The 20,916-nt window shown below is 43.6% G+C and overlaps 1 protein-coding gene across 1 annotated transcript in view; it reads left to right on the top strand.

The window, feature by feature from the left end:
* The window catches only part of LOC124559675, a 766,753-nt gene that overhangs the window by 665,549 nt on the left and 80,288 nt on the right, over positions 1–20,916 (top strand). Inside the window, exon 5 of the mRNA XM_047130913.1 lies at positions 16,632–16,991. Within this exon, the coding sequence (XP_046986869.1) occupies positions 16,632–16,991 (360 nt within the window). The remainder of the gene's footprint in view (positions 1–16,631; positions 16,992–20,916) is intronic.

Genomic DNA, 20,916 nt, shown 5'->3' with positions numbered 1-20,916 from the left:
TCTTTTCTTTTTCTTCTAGAAACAAAGTGCGGCGACGGATTATACGCTAGTGCTAGCAACTTATCAGGGGTCCGGGGCAAGGCGACAGTTTCTTCGTTCGTGCGCTCTGAACATGTTACTGACGTGGAACCGAAATACAGAGGAGGAGACTGAGGAAAAGAACAGAGTGATAAGTAGACATCTGAATAGGAACATAGCTTATGTATTTCTATGTGGCAGTCTGTCCCTGAATACCCACTGCTCTTCGTTAGAAAGACGCTAGCCTCGTAAGTACACTGACGGAAAAATATCGCAACACTAAAAAAAGTAATTAATGTAGAGTAACGAAATTTCGGAAATACATTTGCCTAGGTAACATATTTAAGTGACAAACATTGCAAGATCACAGATTAAGCAAAGCGAGAGACAAGTCATTACGAATGTGAAACGCTGGTACATTAATAGCCCGTGTAACCACCAGAATGTTGAATGAAATCGTGCAAACGTGCATGCACTATGTTGTACAGGTGCCAGTCGTCAGTTTTTGCGATGCAGTTCCATGCCAGTTACTCTTGGTCAGTCAACAAAGGGTCGTTTAATGCTGTTTCTGGTTGAGATTGGAGTTGTCGTCCGGCGATGAACGTATGAGTTCGATTGGAGACAGATCTGGTGTTAGATCACGCCAAGGTAATACGTCGACATTCTGTACGACATTTTAGGTTACAACAGCGGTATGTGAGCAAGCGTTATTCTGTTTTAAAACACGCCCTGGAATGCTGTTCATGAATAGCAGGAAAACGGGTCAAATCACCAGACTGACCTACAATTTCGGAGTTAGTGCGCGTAGGTTAACCGAGAGAGTGCTGGTGCTGTCATACGAAATCGCATCCCACACCGTAACTCCAGGTGTAGGTCCAGTGTGCCTAGAATGCACGCAAATTGTTTGCAGGCCCTCAACTGGTCTGCTTCTAACGAGCACAGGGCCATCAATGGCACCGAGGGAGAACCAGCATGCGTCAGAAAACACAACAGTTCTCCACCCTGCACTCCAATGAGTTCTCAGTTGACACCACTGAAGTCGCTACTGGCACTGGTTTGGTGCCGGTGGAGGCAGTGCATCTGGCTCGGAGCTGTCGAAGTTGTGGTCCAGCTGCTGCTCCAATTTCTGCTGCAGTTGCAGTACGATGTGCCAGAGCGGTACGTCGAAGATGATGATCTTCCCTCTCGGCAGTGGCAAGTGACCGTCCAGAGCCCAGTCTTCTTGAGGCCATGCAGTGTAGTGACCACCGCAGCCAGCAATCATGTACAGTGGCTCATTTCTGCCAAGAAAATGGTTCAAATGGCTCTGAGCACTATGCGACTTAACTTCTGAAGTCATCAGTCGCCTAGAACTTAGAACTAATTAAACCTAACCAACCTAAGGACATCACACACATCCATGCCCGAGGCAGGATTCGAACCTGCGACCGTAGTGGCTGCTCGGTTCCAAACTGTAGCGCCTAGAACCGCACGGCCACTCCGGCCGGCTTTCTGCCAAGAGTTTCTGCCAATATCGCAGAAGGAAACATCCAACTTCTCGTAGCAAAATTACACGACGTCCGTCAGATTTAGTGAGGTGTTGATAATGGTGTCTTTGTCACATTAAGGGCATTCTTGACTAACATCAGCTCATCATGTATAATCTCTAAGGTAACCAACGCTCACACCACTCCAGCGTGTATTGAAAACAAATCTGATTTGCGTCTTAATAGTGGCACTACTAGCGCTACTCTTATTGGACACCAATATGGCTACGAAAACCGAGCCTTTTTGCCGGATAGTCATGTCACTGACATCTGCACTTAAGCTGCGACTGAAATTCTCTGCAATAGTTAACAAATGTTTCTGACAATTGGTTTACTTTTACACAGCTACAGTCTTTGTCGTTAATTTTTTAAACCTACCATAACGTCGTTAGGTTTCTTAGTTGCCTGACTTTTCCACGTCACAATTACGTCATGGAATCGTACACCCGGCCCGAACTTCGGAGGGTTTCAGTATTCACATCGCGTTCAATTCTATCGTCTTCATTAAAAATAATATCTATATGGCACTGACACTTTGCATCTAATCTTATATCCTTTTTAATACTAGTCTCGTACGTAAACGATTTGGTTTATTTTTATATTTTGCTGGAGGACAAGGAATTTACATGGACTTATTATCGGTTCAGATGAAGCTGGATTTTTATGAATAACGAAAGTTATTGATGAACCACTTAATGTTCTCGAGCAACTAAACACTCACATTACCAAACACTTTTTCACGCAGAAAGCAGTTGCTTGTGTTATCCGCGTGGTGGTGCGCAGAACTTGAGTTTACGACACAGCAACAGACCGTGGCAATGTTCACTTCCGTTCTCTCGTGAAAGCGCGAATGTGTCATTAATCACTCTTTGTCAGGACTGTCAGTTGATCCTTATCCTTTCGGTACGCATAGCTACCAAGAGAGCAGCGCTCTGCATTGATAAGCGAATGTAGAGGCAAATAGATTTTGACGTCACAGTAAATGCGCGGAGTATACGATCAAAGCGATGGCTACATAGTGTAGTTTTGCGTCTTGTATAACGAGTAAGAGACAGCATCGAGGTAATCCAAAGCATCTGGCAGTACCTGCAGTCATTAATAAGCAGAGCTGAGGCAGCGCTCGACTCGGTAATTGGTGGTTCCAATCTTGTTCTTGTACGCATGTATGTTCGCCATGTAACGATGAGATGGTAGCGTCTTTACCATTAGGCTGTGCGCCAATATACTTGGTTAAATTATGAAATTTTCAGGTGTCCCACAGCTAAAGGGTACCTGACAATTGTAATGGTGATCCGTGCAGCACGTAGGTTCATTAAACTCGGCGGCTCCCTTTTTAGGGCTATTTGAAAGGAGTGTGCTGTGCACGAGCACTGGCTTTCGCCTTACCCCTTCCTGTCATTTCCACGATCAACGGCGAACCAGACAAATACGACTAGATATCAAACTCACTCCTCGTCTTAATTTTAATACAGTTGTAACTAATACGGATTAGGGTCTGTAATAGCTATTATTAAATAATTTTAGAACTGCTACGCTAGTCCCAAAAGGATTCTGCTCTTACTGCCAACTGGTATTTCAGTGTATGTACAGAAATTCTATTCGTGAGGGACAGTCAAATGAAAACCGAACACCCGCCACAGCGGAACCATGGAATGGTTCCATTAAAAATGAATCCCCACACACGTCAAGCGTTCGGCCGCTGACTGATCCACGATCGCACCCACTCTTGTACTTCCTTGTCCGGCTGAAACCGACGTCCACATATGTCTTTCTTTAGGTCGTCGAACATTTTAAAAACACGGTGAAATATGTCCGAGCTGTACGGAGGATGTTGCAATTTTTCCCAATCAGATCGCTGAAGCCTACCTTCGTCCTATTGGCAGTGTGGGGCTGGGCGTTATTGTGCAACGGGATGATTCCGTCGAGCAGCATTCCGACAAACCGAGGCCAAACGGTAAAGCCAGCAGCGGAAACAACCCACATCTTACCCGCCAGAGAAATCCAGAGCTGTTTACAGAAGAGCCCTCCAACCATCTCGGGATTTTGACGATCTAATGAGCCAACTGGGCAAAATTTCCCACGATATCCCTCAGGAGTACATCCAAAAACTCTGTCAATCAATGCCAAGCTGAATAACTGCCTGCATAAGAGTCAGAGGGGTAATTGACTTGATCAGTTTATTAATCTGTTTCTGTTGAATATAACATCCATTTTCTCTAAAATTGTAATTATTTGTTTGTCTGTCCATGTACATCACGTCTATCGATTTCCGTCTCATTTAGATAATTCCTTAGTTATGCGTTTTCTTGTGTATATTTACAATAAAACTGACATACGATTGAACGTTGTTAATGAACATTATAGAAAATACTGGAAATGGCCACCGTTGACGTCGATGTAGCTCTCTGCTCGATCTACCAAGCTACAGGACGGCTTGAACGCAGAATTAGCGTTTCCAGTGTTCCGCTCTAGCACTTCCTGTGTCCGAGAATGCTTTGAGTACACGTAAACCTTAAGTTTTCAACACAGGTAGAGGCACCAGGCGATCGAGGTGTCCAGGAAATTACGCTGTCTCGCTGATTGTCATCTCCGCACTAATACCTGAAGCACTCGTGTCAAAGTTGTCAAGGCGGTGTTTGATGTTGCTCCGTCTTGATGAAAATATCAATAAAGCCTTTTGTGAGTTGACCCACGTGTGGATTAAACAGTTTCCGAACTTACCGGTTAGCAGAACAGTTTGGCAGAACAATCGAATTATGCTGCGGGCACCTGACATTGCGCAACACGAACTGTGCTGCTCATAATACTCAATGGTAAACACTTCATCGTGAGCACCATTTCGTGTTGCATTCCACTTGTCACTAAACACGTCTGCTGCTTTCTCTCACTCGAAACTAATTACACAGCGAAGTACCCGGTACAGAGCATGCGGGAGATGCATATGCGATGACACGTGACTGCAACCGATTGGTGCATAGAAATTACGGTTTCCAGCATTTTCTGTGATGGCCAGATAATTAGTACACACTTTTAAAGGCATCCAGTTCACTTTTTGCAATAGCGAGTATGGCGTAGATGAAATGGTTACAATTACAGATTCAATAGCACTGGCGATTGTGAGGTACCATGTATCGACCCATGCTGAAACATTCATATTAGTATGTGGTGCAGCCTTCACGGGCGGCAATGCAGGCGCTGACTCTGCAATCCAATCGATTGTGCAGATGGCGAGTACTGTCCTGGGATACATTATGCCACGTCTGCTCGAACTGTCCACGTAGTTCTGTAAGAGTTGTTGGCTGGCGAGCCACACGACTCACTTCCATCATATCCCACTCGTGTTCGACTGGAGACAAGTCCGATGATTGTGCTGGACAGGGAAGCTGTCGCGAGTCTCGCAGAGGACACTGAGTTTCACGGGCAATATGTGCGCGAACATTATCCTGTTGGAACAACATATCACCTTGCTGTTACAAGAACAGCAAAACAACTGGTCTAATAACATTCTACACGTACCGAACGTTGGTTAGCGTCCCCTCCAGAAACAAGAAAGGAGAATTAGAGTTGTAGCTTATGCACCCCAGACCATAAAGCCTGGGATGGGGCCAGTGTGTGTTGAACAAATGGACTCTACAAGAAAGCGCTCACCACGTCTACATCGTACTCGAAAACTACCATCACTTGTGTCCAAGCAGAATCTGCTTTCATCCGTGAAGACCACGGAGCGCCATTCCATTTTATTTTCCTAGGTTCCTCTGACGGCACTAGTCGAGCCGTGCACGTCGATGCTGTGGGATGAGTGGAAGACAGGCTAGAGGTGTGCGTACCCGTAGTCCCACTGTTAATAACCTTTTCGCAACGTTTCGTGTTGACACGTCTGGTCTCAAAAGCCCTCTTATCTGTGCTGTGGTAGCTATACGATCTGCCATTACTGTCCTTACAACACGACGATTCTGGCTCTGTGGACGTCCAGAACCTCGACTACAAGTGTGTGAATGTTCACGTGACCACTGATACCAGCATCATAGCACAAGTATCATCCCGCCGCTCGGGAGGCCACAATCTGATCACTTTGAAACTCGCACATTTCAGTTGGCTTTAGGAAGCACGAGTGCATCTCCATGACTTGTTTGCCCGCTTGCTTCACTCGTCTGCGCCGCACTGAGCGTTCTGGCTGTTGGCATTTCCCATTAAAGGGTTGACGCAGGTGGCGCTCTGTTATCTATGCCGCTACGTTATCTTTTGGCTGACGAGCTGAAACCATCATAAGTACATTTACTATCTCCCTGGTGGTATATACCGTCATCGGATCAAAATAGACGTCGTCTTTCCAGGTGTACTAATTTCTTTTCCGGTAGTGTATATGTTTTCCGGGCCAATTTGATTTTGTCCATTCTATATATTACAGAAGAGCAAAGTGGATAGTGTAGTATTGAATGCGTTTTTCTGATCGATGTGGCAATTATTAATTCAAGTACAGTAAATACCGAGCTATAGTATTGTGCTATTTGTTCCTCAAAAATAACGAAACACTTATAGATTGGAGCATAGAGGAGTAGAATACAAGGTATAAAGTACGTGTCACTAACTCCAAAAGAGAAGTTCCTGAAATACGAGGGGCGTTCAGAAAGTAAGCTCCGATCGGTCGCGAAATGGAAACGACTATGAAAATCCGATAAAGCTTTGCACAGATGTGTTGGGTAGTGTCTCTAGTATAACCCCAGTTAGCATCACGTCGCTCTTCTCATTTCTGAGCTCGCAGTGAGTGCGTAAAGATGTCTAGAAAATAGTGTCTGCCGCCAAGTACGAGGGCCTGGTGAGAAATTTCGCCTGAAGCTATGCAGCTAACATTACATAACTGTCGTGCTGTTTCGTCTTCACGACAATTCTCAGCCGCATTCTGCAAGGGCAATGAAGATGCTCCTGCATCGTTTTCAAATGGAAATGTTAGATTACCCACAATACAGTCCGCAATTGTCTCCCCCTGAGTTTCATCTCTGGTCACATGAACCGCTGTCTTTGAAGACAACATTTTGACACAGACAACGAGGTGTAGGCCAGCGTGGAGAATTGGCGGAAAGCACTGGCGGCTGCCTTCTATGATGAGGCTATTGAAAAGTTGGTACAACGCTATGACAAAAGTCTAAGTCAGAACGGCGACTACGTAGAGAAGTAGCTGAAAGGTGTAGCTAATTGTTACAAGTAAAACATTTCTGATGTTCACTGTGGTTTCAATTTGGCAATCAATCGGAGCTTACTTTCTGAACAGGCCTCGTATATTTTATCTCAGAAACTTTAGGCGCCAGAGAATATTTCTGAACGGAACTTACAGCTTCGAATGAGCGCTTCTATCCTGGAATATTGATCTTCCCTCCTGAGCCATATGATGCAGAGAAAATAACTATAATTGATCCCTGATGGAGTTGTTTTGTTACCTTTCAGCTTTTGCATTGTTCGTGATCTATGAGATTTGACACAAAATATTTCTGTTCACTCGCAGAGAAAATAGTAAGTCTTCATAATAACAATTATATCGTCAAAGTAGATAAACTAAACTAAATTAAATTCCGACCAAACAAGCTGAGGAAAGCCCAACGGCACCGACCGACCGCCGAATCATCCTCTGCCGGTAGGCGTTAATGGATGCGGATATGGGGGGACATGTGGTCAGCATCCCGATCGCCCTGCCGTTGTCAGTTTTGGTAACCGCGAATAAGTAAATAGTTTTGACGAAATAGGGTAGGGGAGTAATACAACTGCTTGCTGTTAATTCATATCAGTTTATTATAAATGTTAGTGGCGTTGATAAGAAAGTGCCGGCCGCTGTGGCCGAGCGGTTCTAGGCGCTTCAGTCTAGAACCGCGCTACTGCTACGGTCGCAGGTTCGAATCCTGCCTCGGGCGTGGATGTGTGTGATGATGTCCTCAGGTTAGTTAGGTTTAAGTAGTTCTAAGTCTAGGGGACTGATGACCTCAGATGTTAAGTCCCATAGGGCTTAGAACCATTTTGATCAGAATGTAATGTAATAACAATTGCTATTAACCGATTTCACAACTACGATTGAAGTACGACTGCCACTGCTGTTTACCTGGACCTATCGCGCTAGCTCTACAGCGCTTTGACTGATGAGCGTGTGGTTTCCACCACTACCATGCTTAATGAACTTCGTTTAATATCACAGCCAGCATACCGAAATAGCAGCGCTTGGACTCATAGCAACTTCAAGCAGGAGCATCAAGAACTATTATTTTTTGCCTTCGTGGGCTACTACACAATTTTTATGTGCTGGTACAATATTTATTTGTGTTCGAGGAACGTTGCTGGCCCTAAAATCAGGATCATAACATAAAAAGTCAGAGACTGGTCATAGCATGACTGTTACCGTATGTAACCCTAGTTACTAAGCGTAATTTTTCGATAGCCATAGGCTGGGTAGAAAATGACTGTTGGCGTATAAAACCAGTAGGAGATACATACAGGTTTTATAGGCCAACAGTAATGCTCTGTCCAGCTACGCACAGTAATGAAGTTGTGGTGGTTAACATTATATTTCTGTTTCAAGTATACTCCCATTTAAATTACTGCAGTAGCGGAGGGCAGTGTTGATGGCGTGCTGCTAGCCACGCTTCACAAGGCGCTGCATGTATCTAGGTGCGAAGGAGTGTGAACTACACTGCTGCTAACACCGAGAGCACGTGGCGCCTCAGAATTACGATTGAGTGGCGGCTGGCCCCTACCACTCGACTCGCTGAAACGTCAATCGCAATTAATTATAATTGGAGTATGTACTATAAGGCAACGGCCTTGTCGCAGTGTATACACCGGTTCCCGTCAGATCGCCGAAGCAAAGTTCTTTCGGGCGTGGCCGGTAGTTGGATGGGTGACCATGCGGGCCGCCATGCGCTGTTTCCGTTTTTAGGGGTGCACTAGCTTCGTGATGCCAATTGAAGAGCTTCTCGACTGAATACGAGATGTATGTCTTCCGTGTGCAACCTTGGATTATGTATGATGAAGGGAAGAGAGTGCTTTCTGCTATATAATAAGTAGTGCTTTCGGTTGTGACAACAAACGTGAAAAACTGAAAGGCATTTTTATATGGTTTAAATGGAAGATCATCATAAAATTGTATGTTATGGATTTTGTTTTTGTGGTTGTATTCTCAGTTCTGTTTATCTTGAAACAGTACTTCTATTTAACATGTGGCTGATTTAATTAAAAGTGTTCATTGAGTATAAATAAAAAAAGCGACAGTTTCTATGTAGACCTACAGGTGTTATGAAGCTGGTATCACTACACTAGTGTCGCGCCGGAAAGACCAGTTTACGCCCTAATGACATATTAAAATTAAAAACAGACGTTGTATTCCAGTTACCCAGTGTAATTCACAGGAGAAATATAATTTCAACTCAGTTTTAAACAATTCGTGGCTCAAAGGATTCACGTATAACATGACTCCTTCCACATCCCTGAATACTGTCCTTCATCATTGTATTTACGGAAATTATGTTTGAATGAACGTAGGAATCTGGACAGTGAATGAACTGTTCTATGAATAGGGTAAAGACACTAAAAATGTGGATGTACCAACGATTTTCTTTATACTGAATATCTCATCACCGTTCGTGTGAAGTCTGTATTATCGGCGAGTAATAATTGATGCAAATTGCAGAATATAGTCTCTCTTCTTCATCTTTCTAATCTTGCCTCCCCTTACGATTTCGCCGGCCGAAGTGGCCGTGCGGTTAAAGGCGCTGCAGTCTGGAACCGCAAGACCGCTACGGTCGCAGGTTCGAATCCTGCCTCGGGCATGGTTGTTTGTGATGTCCTTAGGTTAGTTAGGTTTAACTAGTTCTAAGTTCTAGGGGACTAATGACCTCAGCAGTTGAGTCCCATAGTGCTCAGAGCCATTTGAACCATTTGAACCTTACGATTTCAACATTTCCTGCTATATGAAATCAATATATTCACTTGCGGAATACCATCGTATAATGTTCAACGACGAGGTTCTTCTCAGCGATCGCGTGTGCAGACAAAATTTGGTGTAAATGACCTGCAGAATCTGAAAACCTAGAAGAGCGATACCGTATTGTGGCTTGCGCATTCGAACTTTCTCGCCGCCTACAGCCGGTGTGCTTTCATCCAGAGGACACTGACAGCTCACAGAAATAGCGCAGGAACTATAATTTCCAAATGGCTTTTGACACTGTACCACACAAACGGCTTTCAGTGAACTGCGTGCTTATGCAATATCGTCTCAGAAATGTGTCTGAATTCATAATTTCCTGTCAGAACGGTCGCAGTTCGTAGTAATTGAAGGAAAGTTATCGAGTAAAACAGACGTGATTTCTGGCTTTCGCAAAGGTAGTGTTATAGGCCTTGTGCTGTTCCTTATCTATATAAACGAACTAGGAGACAACATGAGCAGCCGTCTTTGGTTGTTTGCAGATTATGCTGTCGTTAAAACCCATCAGCAGATGAAAACAAATTGCAAAATAATTTACGAAAGATATCTGCATTGTGCGAAAATCGGCAATCGACTCTAAATAATGAAAAGTGTGTGATCATCCGCATGAGTGCTAAAAGGAATCCTTTAAACTTCGGGGTTACCCGATAAATAAATCTAATCTAAGCGCCGTAAATTCATCTCAATACCTATAAATTATAATTATGAACAATTTAAGTTGGAAAGAACACAGAAAATGTTGTGAGGGAGGTAAACCGAAGACTTCGTTTTATTGGTACAACACTTAGAAAATGTAACAGTTCTACTAAAGAGACTGCCTATGCTATGCTTGCCCGTCCTCTTTTGGAGTACTACTGCGCGGTCTGGGATCCTTACCAGATAGCATTAACGGAGTACGTTGAGAAAGTTCAACGAAGCGGAGCACGTTGTGTATTATCGCGAAATAGGGAAGAGAGTGTCACGGACATGATACAGTTTTTGGGATGGACACCTTTAGAACAAATGCGATTTTCGTTGCGGCGGAATCTTCTCACGAAACTTCAATCACAAACTTTCTCCTCCGAATGCGAAAATATTTTGCTGACACCGACATACGAAGGGAGAAATTATCATCATAAAAGAATAAGGGAAATCTGAGCTCGCACGGAAAGATAGATTTATTCGTTTTTTCCGCGCGCTGTGGAGTAATACAGGTTTATTGTGAAAGTGGTTCGATGAACCCTCTGCCAGGCACTTACGTGTGATTTGCAGAGTATTCAAGCAGATGTAGATGTAAAATAGTAGCGGCTCCGGTCAAAGAAAACCTTCATAACGACCAGGAGAGCGTTGTGCTGACCACGAGCCCCTTCTATCCGCATCCTCAGCTGAGGATGACACGGTAGTCGGATGGTCCCGATGGGCCACTTGTGGCCTGAAGACGGAGTGCTTATGAAATGTAAGCATTGTCTTAGGAAGGTCGTTAGTGAGCCGGAAACGGTTATCTTCTAGTCGTTCTGGCATTATAGCGATCAAGAAAATTAAAATTTATAATAAATGATACAGTTCCGAGTGTCCCCCTCATCTGCCAATGTCAGCTCTTACATCATCAGTCTAATATTATGTATAACTCTAATCAGCATATTATTATCAAAACACACGCTCGTGTCCTAAATTAAGGCTACAAACGGAAATTTTGCAAAGATGCATTTATTTTGCCTCGAAACAGTATAAACAGATGATAGTAAAGTAGAAACAATGTAAAGATTACAGAAAATAAACAACTGCAACGAGCATAACGGTAGACAAAAATGTTCTTGGTTTTTTCCAACTTAAAGGATTTGCACATACAGTCTGACAACTTGTTAATGAGATCACTGTGGGGTGTGAACACCTCTGACAGCAGTACAGGCCTGTCAACGACAGGCCATGCTGTGAATGACGTCATCAATCTCGTGTTGAGGCAACAACGCCCATTCTTCCTGCAGAATTGCTCACAAGCCTAGGAGAGTCGTTGACGGATGCTGACGTGATGAACCGGTCTCCCTAGGGCATCCCAGACGTGCTCTATGGGATTAAAATCGGGAGAGTGAGCAAGCTACGCCATGCGTGCAATATCGTCCGTTTCCAACAAAACATCAACCACCCGTGCTCCGTGAGTTCGAGCATCAGTTCGAGCACCATCGTTCATTAATATGAAGTGCCGGCCCACAGCATCCCGCATCAATCGCACTTGAGGTCTCAAGATCTCGTCACGATACCTGACAGCACTTAAACGTTGCCAATTCACCCGTACAACTTCATTAAGAGGTGTTCGATTGATCAACATAATCCCTACCCACACCGTTGGGGACCCTCTTCGATATCAGTCTCTTTTCACAATTTCTGAGTCCCGAAATCATGTCCAAGTTCCCTCCAGCTGCGAATCCACTGAGAATTACTCCTCAAACCAAATCTGGACTCATCTTTGAGAAGAACATTAACCCACTGTTCCATCGTCCAGGTGGCATGTTGATGACTCCACTCTAGACGTTCGCTTCTGTGAAGAAGCGTCAGACCTACACACACAGCAGGTCTCCGGCAATAAAGGCCTCTCTACCGAAGCCTTCTGTACGCCGTTTGCCTCGACACAATAAGTCCAGTGGATGCTGCGAAGCCTGATGCAATGCTAAGGTGCTGCCATCCCGTCCTTACAGGTAAATTACGGTCCTTTGTTTCTGATGACACAGTGGTCGGTCCTGCCCTGGTCTTCGGGATACAGTTTGGTAGGCACCTTCTCCGTGCCATATTGCACCGTCCATGATTGTGTGTACAGTGATTGTGAATGTGGGTCTACCTGGTAAACACTATTCCGTGTGATAGGCATCAAGACGTCATCGTGGGCGTTATTGGCCGTTGACCGGAGTGACATCTTCCGGGCAGAACAGGATCGTTCGGACATCTGTTGACAGTTTGTATGATTATGTCGTGAGTTAGACAATGGGCGGGGAATAGTGGCTGGTTGCTTTAATTTTGGACACCAGTGTATACGCTTTTCGTAGGCTGATACCGAGACAGAAGGTAGCTTAAGGCACTGACTCGCGTTGTGCCACATAAGCATTTCGTTTTTATGTGCCTCCCGAAGTCTATTAACGTGGACAGTTCCCTTGAAAAGAACGCGACCGATTTTCCCAACCTTGTTCGTCCCAAACTGTGTTCCGATACAAACGACATCCTCGTTTTCCGTCTTTTCAGTGCCTAGTCTAGGATCCATGCAAGTCCGCTGACACGTTGGTTCTGTATCTTCCTCTCTTTTCATTCGTAAACAGTGTTCTATACGCGGAGATTCTGTACTTGTCGCTCCGGTCTTTACTCAGAACTTCTATTGGAGGAACAGGAATACTTATTAAAATATTCCGGAATATTATGGGTATTGTTCCGTGGGTGGATGAATGTCATGTTGAAACCCCACATTTCATCCCCATCTGAGGAGAACATCTCCAAAGGGGCTTGTGGATTTTTCAAAGGCCCGATCAATAGCCTGACTCGGTACGACTAAAGTGAAATTCCGTTTCCGCGTGCTCCCGCGCACAGGCATGACGCCACATGTTTTGAAGATTCGAACGCAACTGACCGTTGTCACTTGCTATTGTCCGCTATCGCTGTCAGTCACCTTGTCGTGGAAGACTGGTGCACACTTCCTGCAGCAGCGGAATCCAAACACTGTAGAGCTTCACACCCTCCTCCTCCCGATTAAAATTTTTGGTGTATTTAATCATCTCTATAGCCTCTCTGCATAACCTTTCACAGAATCCTCTTGTACCTGAGCCTTATCAAAGTGAGTCCAGTGGTCTTCTGAAGGCAAAGCATGTTCCACAATAAATGATCTTTCTGTGTCTTGCCTTGTGGTTTATTTTTATTTTTATTTATTTTTTTTTTTTTAAATATTACCGACGTACTCGTACACGTCTCCACAACTACACGATAGCCTGTAAATTCCTGCTTTGTGCAGCGGTTCGCTAGCATTCGTAGCCAGCCATAGCTGTTCCTGTGCCTTCCGAGTGGATTTGTAGACTACAGCGACACCCAGTTTCTTGAAGATCTTTCCTATACAGTCAATTAGGTCTTCAATGAACGGCAGGAAAACCTTGGAATTTGCAGACCTCTGTACATCGCTATGATCTTACCGTGGCTGTCTTAACGCTCTTTTTATCTCAGCGGATGAATACCCATTCTTCTACAGCGTGTAGGTCAGATTTAAATTGTGCCTCGAGCAGCTTCGGTTCACAGATACTCCTCCTCCATCCGCTAACATCTTTATAAAGCCTCGCTCTTCTTTGGGTGGTGATTTGAATGTCGGCGTATGTAAATGTTCGCGTGTGTGGATTTTCGGTATACCGTGTCGGTCAACCTACCACCTGTTTTGTTTCAGGGACCTTTGAAAAACCTATAACCCCCACCCCCACACCACTTGAAGATGTTCTCCTCAGAAAGGGACAAAATGTAAAAAGGAAATTCATACGAACACGGCATAGTGTTCCGGAATATTTTAATAAGTGTTTCCGGCCATGAATGTTTACATTTTACAGAAGTTCTTTAGCTTCCATGACTAGCATATAAATCTCACGAGGAGAACACGGCAAGTGCCATAGTCTGAGTTTCTAGAAACTTCGCTCAGTGGAACACGAGTCAAAATAAATGATCACGTATTTCAGCTTATCCTAGACACAGGAGGATTTCTGAGAGAACGACCGTCAAAGCTTTCCACGCAATTTAGGTGTCTTTTTTGTAGTTGATGAGCTCAGCCCAAATGGTTGCACAGTGGCTAGCGTCGCAGTCTCTCACTTCCTCGTCTCGTGTTCGAAACTCGCTTACTGATTTTCTTTATACTATTTTTTTCATTTATCTGCTCACGTCCGTAGAAGATTACTACACGAATGTGTAGAGGTTACAACGGCGTTATATTAATTGTAAAATTACAACTGGGTTTCACGATAAGTGTCATACAGTTATTATATAATAAATGCGTGCATGCTATTTTCAGGGGTTACAATCTCTTTAAATGATTATATTTTTGTATTTCATTCTTGTATCAATTCTTAATTCTCAGATTCTATCCCTATGTTTATTCTTCAAGAAGCTTTTTCGCATTCTCTTAGATTATACCGACCGTATCGAGAGGGGTAGCGCTGTAGTCAGCACATTGGACTCGCACTTGGTATGACGTCGGTTCAAACCCGCGTCCGACCATCGTGATTTAGATTTTCCGTGATTTCCCTAAATCGCTAAAGGGCGCGGTCGCTTTCTTTCTCCATCCTTCCAAAATCCGAGCTCGAGCCCCGTCTCTAATGACGCCATTGTCGATGGCACTCTAAACAACAATTCCTCCTCCTTTATACCGATTGTAGAAACATTCGAAAGATAGAAATTCAGAACACGACGAGTGTCGCGCAGAGGCAGTTTTGCCACATGGCCATTTCTTCATATAAATTTCATTCGGGAAGGAAACGTCGTTAACATTGCTGAAGATTTCACACGTTGGCAATATTTTCGCGGAATACCGCGCTTAACGAATCACTTTTCCGAAAAGTGGGCTTGTAACTGAGTATGAATCATGATACGCTACAGGAATTTCACCGAAAACAATTTTATAGAATTTTTTCGTCCAGTTACTGTATTTTTTAATTCATTCACCAGAAATACTATTAGTAGACGAATAAGCACAACGTTATTTCAGTATACTCGTACTATGGAAAACATTCATGTGATAACCTTTTACGGACGTGTGTAGATAAGCGAAAAGCAGATATAAGAATAGAAGTAATAAATGGATTTCGAACACGGGGCACAAAAGTGTGAAGCCGCTCTTGTGCCACAGCTTCGGTTGAACTATTTATCCGCTCGAAAGGTACATAAAGAACCTCGAAAACTTTGATCGTCGGCTCTCAGAAACGGTCGAGTATTATTTATTTTGTTTTCATTTATTTATTGCAAATTTAAAGACCTGGCCCCTGATGTTTTAAAACAGATCGTATCTTACAATTTTCGTTTGTCATGTCTTTTTGTAGTGTTTTGTTTTTATTTGCAACATTTGACAAAGAATAATATTTTTTTGAAAAATATCAATAATTTGAGGTTGAAATTTAAATAAAATCTTTTTGTTTTACGAAAATAGGACAGAGGGGAGATTTATTAGTTTCATCACCGATTGTGACTGGTGGTGAATACCTCGGAATGGTTTGATTGAAATGGGTCTAAGCACTATGGGACTTAACTACTGTGGTCATCAGTCCCCTAGAACTTAGAACTACTTAAACCTAACTAACCTAAGGCCATCACACACATCCATGCCCGAGGCAGGATTCGAACCTGCGACCGTAGTGGTCACGCGCTTCCAGACTGAAGCGCCTAGAACCACTCGGCCACCCCGGCCGGCTCGGAATGGTGTGTTCGAGCTGTTCACCGCTAGTCACTACAAAAAAGTTCAGTTAGTAGTGCAGAAATAGTATTGCTAATACAATATGTTAATATTAGTTTCTCATCCGTGTACAATACTGAGTGCTTTCTTGGCTAGATCGCCAGTACCTTACACCTCATTTACTGTAGAATTCGCTATCCTTAAATATTATTTGACTGATGTGTATAATTTGTTGGAGCATTTTTGCATGTTATACCTCATTCATAATTCTAGGTGTCTCATTTACTGCTACATCTCGTCTTCCTCCTCCTCCTGTTCCTCTTCAGTGTCATTGTTTTCGCTGTCACTGTGGGTGTCGCTGCTCACCCTCTGGAGAGTACTTTGCATGTAGGAAAGTCTGTGTTGTTTTTGAAATACTATTTGTTAATGCATTTAGCTGGGCCCATTGTTCTTCGTCTCTTATTTTTGGGTGGAACCGTCCAGTATCGTCAGGTAAGCGGAGACATGTGTTCGCTTATTTTGACCCCTCTTTCACTAAGCGCAGTTTTTGGGAAATCGGATTATGGCACTTGCCGTGTTCTCCTCCTCAGTTCTGTTCATATGTAAAATTGATGGTTGTATGTATTTTATGTATGACGGGACGTGGTACATAATTAGCTGGACGTAGAATGTAGGAAGTTGTGGTTGAGGCGGAGAGAGCCCTGACCGCGCCGCGCGGCGCCTTTTGCGGCAGGCTGCGGCGGCGTCGGCGGCGTCGGCGTCGGCGGGGGGCGGCATCTCGCTGCTGGCGCATGCGCAGCAGCGCGGCACGGCGCACAGCCTGTCGTCGCCCGAGTCGGCGTACTCGACCGGCTACTCGACCGACGGCACGTCTCCGGGCGCCTCCTTCCCGCCGGAGTACTACATCAACCTGCGCACCGGCACGCACTACTTCCACAGCAGCGGGGGCGGCGCGGGCGCAGCCGGAGGCGGAGGCGGAGGACCGGCTGGCGCGGGGGCGGCGGCCGGCGCGCTCGGGCACCAGCCGCAGCTCGCGTACCACCACCACCATCACCACCAGCACCACCACCACCACCAGCCGTTTCCACCTCAACACCCGAGGCTCGTACAGGTAATCAGAGCATAAGCACAAGCGTGTCTCTTACTTTAATATATCTGGTTGTAACAACACTGTAGGTATTTTATGTTATTTCTTTTTATAACTGTAACTCAGCAAACAGCTGTATTTGAACCAATTTTTCATTAGCCACTATAGGTTTCGTGGCTTATAGCCACATCATCAGGTGCATATAAATGTAAAAACATGGTCTACGTTATGGCGAGGAATATAGAAGGCCTAACCATAATCAAAATTAATGATGATTGGGTCTTCTATACTCCTCGCTATGTCGTTGACTATGTTTTATCTTTAATGATGTGGCTGTAACCTACGAAACCGGCAGTGCCAAATAAATAATTGGTTCAAAATAACGCTGTTTGCTGAGTTGCATATATAAAATGTGCTACCATAGCTGCGGATGCCACGACCACTGAGTCGTATGTTATCTTATTTTGTTGCGCAGTTGAAAACAGCGCTGTCAGTTCATGGTCGTGTTAACGTGTAATATACTAATTTACTGTGACGTCTGCAAAGCCGGCCGGAGTGGCCGTGCGGTTCTAGGCACTACAGTCTGGAGCCGAACGACCGCTACGGTCGCAGGTTCGAATCCTGCCTCGGGCATGGATGTGTGTAATGTCCTTAGGTTAGTTGGGTTTAAGTAGCTCTAAGTTCTAGGCGACTGATGACCTCAGAAGTCGCATAGTACTCAGAGCCATTTGAACCATTTGAACGTCTGCAAAATTTATACTGACAGAGCCAAATGAACTGACAGGAACGTAGGTTGGACAATTTTCTATCGAAATACCATCTTCTCACCTCCTCCGTTTCCCTCCCACACGTTCCCTAAAAAAGATCTGTGCTCTTAACTTTTTATTTATTTTTATTTTTTGAATGTGGTGCCACACAGATCGTAAGTGTTTACAGAACGTCATGGTTCACCCGACAAGAGCTGCTAACAAATACTTCATTATTTACAACTGGTTTCAGTCGTCAGACCATCTCAGATATCTTACTCCATTTACAATAGATTACATGGTGATATAAAACTTATGGCATCAAATAGCACAACACCATTATCGTAGATAACTGTTGTCAAGTACTGGGCATACTAAGCTGTCAATAATAAAAAGCACCAAATGCAGTTATGATGTAAAGAAGCCAAGATCGCTAAATGTTATCTACTTCACGATGACACGCATTAAATTTCCGAAGATCTGATGATGAGAGCAAGCTTATGTTGAAACCGGTCATAGTGAAAAAAAATAATAAAATAAGAAATTTCTTTCCTATAAATCTACAGATCGCTCCCGTCACACAAACATGTGTAATTGTTGTGATGGATTTTATGCTATTTGATGCCACTGGTTTTATATCACCATATAAGCTGTTTGAAAAGTCTTAAGATGCCTGATGACAGACCGAAGATTGAAACCGGTTGTAAAAAAGCGGTATTTATCAGCTCTTTGCGGCGGACTATGACGTTTTATAAATGTATCAACTGTTACGAACCGTGTGCCTTTCGAGAAACCGTGTCGTAGACCAGAACTGTCTCTCAAAAAAACTTCGAACAGATAGCAATTGATCCTTGATGATTCGAAGCTCATTAAATGAAGAGATCTGATAAACTCATCTCGCATTCATGCAAGAAGCGAAGAGTCAACGGATATAATAATCAAAGTGGGCAAGGAGCAATTTAGGACTGATATTAACGAAGCTTCTGGACATATAAGTAAAACTGCAAATTAACATTCCGTAAGCAGGTTGACTTAAACTGTCATGAATTAAAATTAACAGTATGTTCAAGGCATACGAAGTGAGGGAAAGCAGGTTAACAGCAGGTTAACAAATTAAACAGTACAAGAGACGAAAATTGCGCAAAGCTGCAGGTGGTTATTAACCGGAAAACTTGGATTTCGTGGTTCAGATGAGTCAGACCAATGAATGAATGAATCAACCAGCCAGCTAGCTAAACAACGCTTACTTCTACCGCTTTCAAATCTTATCCGCATATGACGAATCAACATTACTGAGGCTGTCAGTGGAAAGAGGATAGAGGACGGCTTTACGTTCCTACTACAGGGAGTTCATTAGAGACGAAACTCAACGTCGGACTGGAAAAGAATGGAGTGTTATTTTCAAAGGAGCCAACCCAGTTTTTTCTAAAGCTATTTCGGGAGACCCCAAAAAATCTAAATCAAGATAGTCGAAAAGGGAATCGAACCTCATTCTCCTCGAACACGAGTTCGGTGTTTTACGTATCCCTCTCTCTTTTTCTTCTAATGGCGTGGTAGGCAGCAAAATAACTATCAACTCTTATACTATTATTTGGGTAATAGTTACGAACGGCTGTAGATCATCTATTATCCACAAACGATGTAGTAATCTACTGGACATTATTTAAATACTTGTGCACATGTTACAGTTTCATTTAACGAAAGAGCTTAGTATAACATGCAAAGTAAATCTTGCAATCTAATTGTTGCGCCAGTCATAAAGCGTACGTAAATCGTACATGTAAGTACTATTTTTAATATATCTCTGTGTTTCGAGCCTCATATAGTTTAGGTTGTAGCTGTGCTATGTTTGTAACCTATGTTGCGACAAAACAGACTGCGGAAAGTAACCGATAATGGTGTTCAGAAATTTAAATGAGGAGCATAATATAGTGAACTTACTTTCACTAATTATCAGATAGGACTGGTAGCAGAAACAGAGAAAATCTGAGGAAGACCACTGCGTTTCGCCGCAGATTCATTTAATAAACGTGAAGGAGTCGTGTTCAACGAACTCCAGGGACAGACGCAGCAACAGAGCCGATCTGAACACTTTGTGGTTTACTGTTAAAGTGGAGATAAAATTAGAGAGATTCGAGCTCATACGAAGGATTAGTTTCCGTGAATGATTCACGACAGTAACAGGTAAGTGGGGGGAATGGAAATTTTAGACGAATTTCCCTCTGCCACAAATCGTAAGGTGGCGCGCAGAGTATATGCGCAGGTATAGATACTGATTGGTCGGATAGCGATTAACTATGGGTTCAAACGCCTCGCCACAAGTTAAATAAAGTAACGCAATGCACAATGAAAAAAAAACAACGCACGTTTTTTGACTGGCCCTGGCGTTGCCATAAAAGTGTAATTCAGAAACTCGAAAACGGTGAAGTGCAATTGACATATAGTGGCTCGATTAAAACAATTGGGTCATTATGAGAATAACAGAAACTCGGTTACTTAAAAATCAGTGATATTATCTATTTCAATCAGTAATGTTCTGCGCGACAACTGTTTTTGGTATCTTCTCACTTACGCACGCGCCTTCTCAGCGCAAAAGGAAAGTAATTAGATTCATGCGTTGAGTAATGTGCCAATGGAAAACTGTCTCTCGCGTGGAATCATTACGTTTTTATAAGGATCTTGATGACTCCTCCTACACCATATACGAATTCTTTGGTAGGAATGTGCCTGATTCATAAGTGTAAGGAGTCATGGATGTTCGGCACAGAAACTGTAGTTGGGTATTTCCATAGTACTGTACGGAGTACAGCAGAAATTATTTTTTTACCGCAACCCAATCATTTTCTAACGACGTTCGGCAGGTGAAAATCGAAGACTCGGCGGAATTATCATGTTATATTTCATTTGTGGTGGTATCTCTGCCAAGCGTTCATTCTTTTCCGTTTTTATGCTCTCAAATCCTGTATGTTAAATTTCACTGGTTTAGGTGTGTTCCTCTGTAACAGTGCGTGTATATTCCACTGTAGAAGGGGATAACGCGAAAGCTGACCCACTGAGGTCGATTACGTATGCATCTCACACATTTCCAGAGCGGCGTCGGGTAAACTTTTGGACATTAAAGTGCAGTTCTGCGCAGAATATTTCGGACTGTGGCAGAGCTTCAACTCCGAATTTTCATCGTATCTCTTTTGTATAGACTTCGC

Source organism: Schistocerca americana, chromosome 1 (assembly GCF_021461395.2).
Source record: "Schistocerca americana isolate TAMUIC-IGC-003095 chromosome 1, iqSchAmer2.1, whole genome shotgun sequence".
Classification (NCBI taxonomy): Eukaryota; Metazoa; Arthropoda; class Insecta; order Orthoptera; family Acrididae; genus Schistocerca; species Schistocerca americana.
This window is presented reverse-complemented; position numbering and strand designations above follow the sequence as displayed.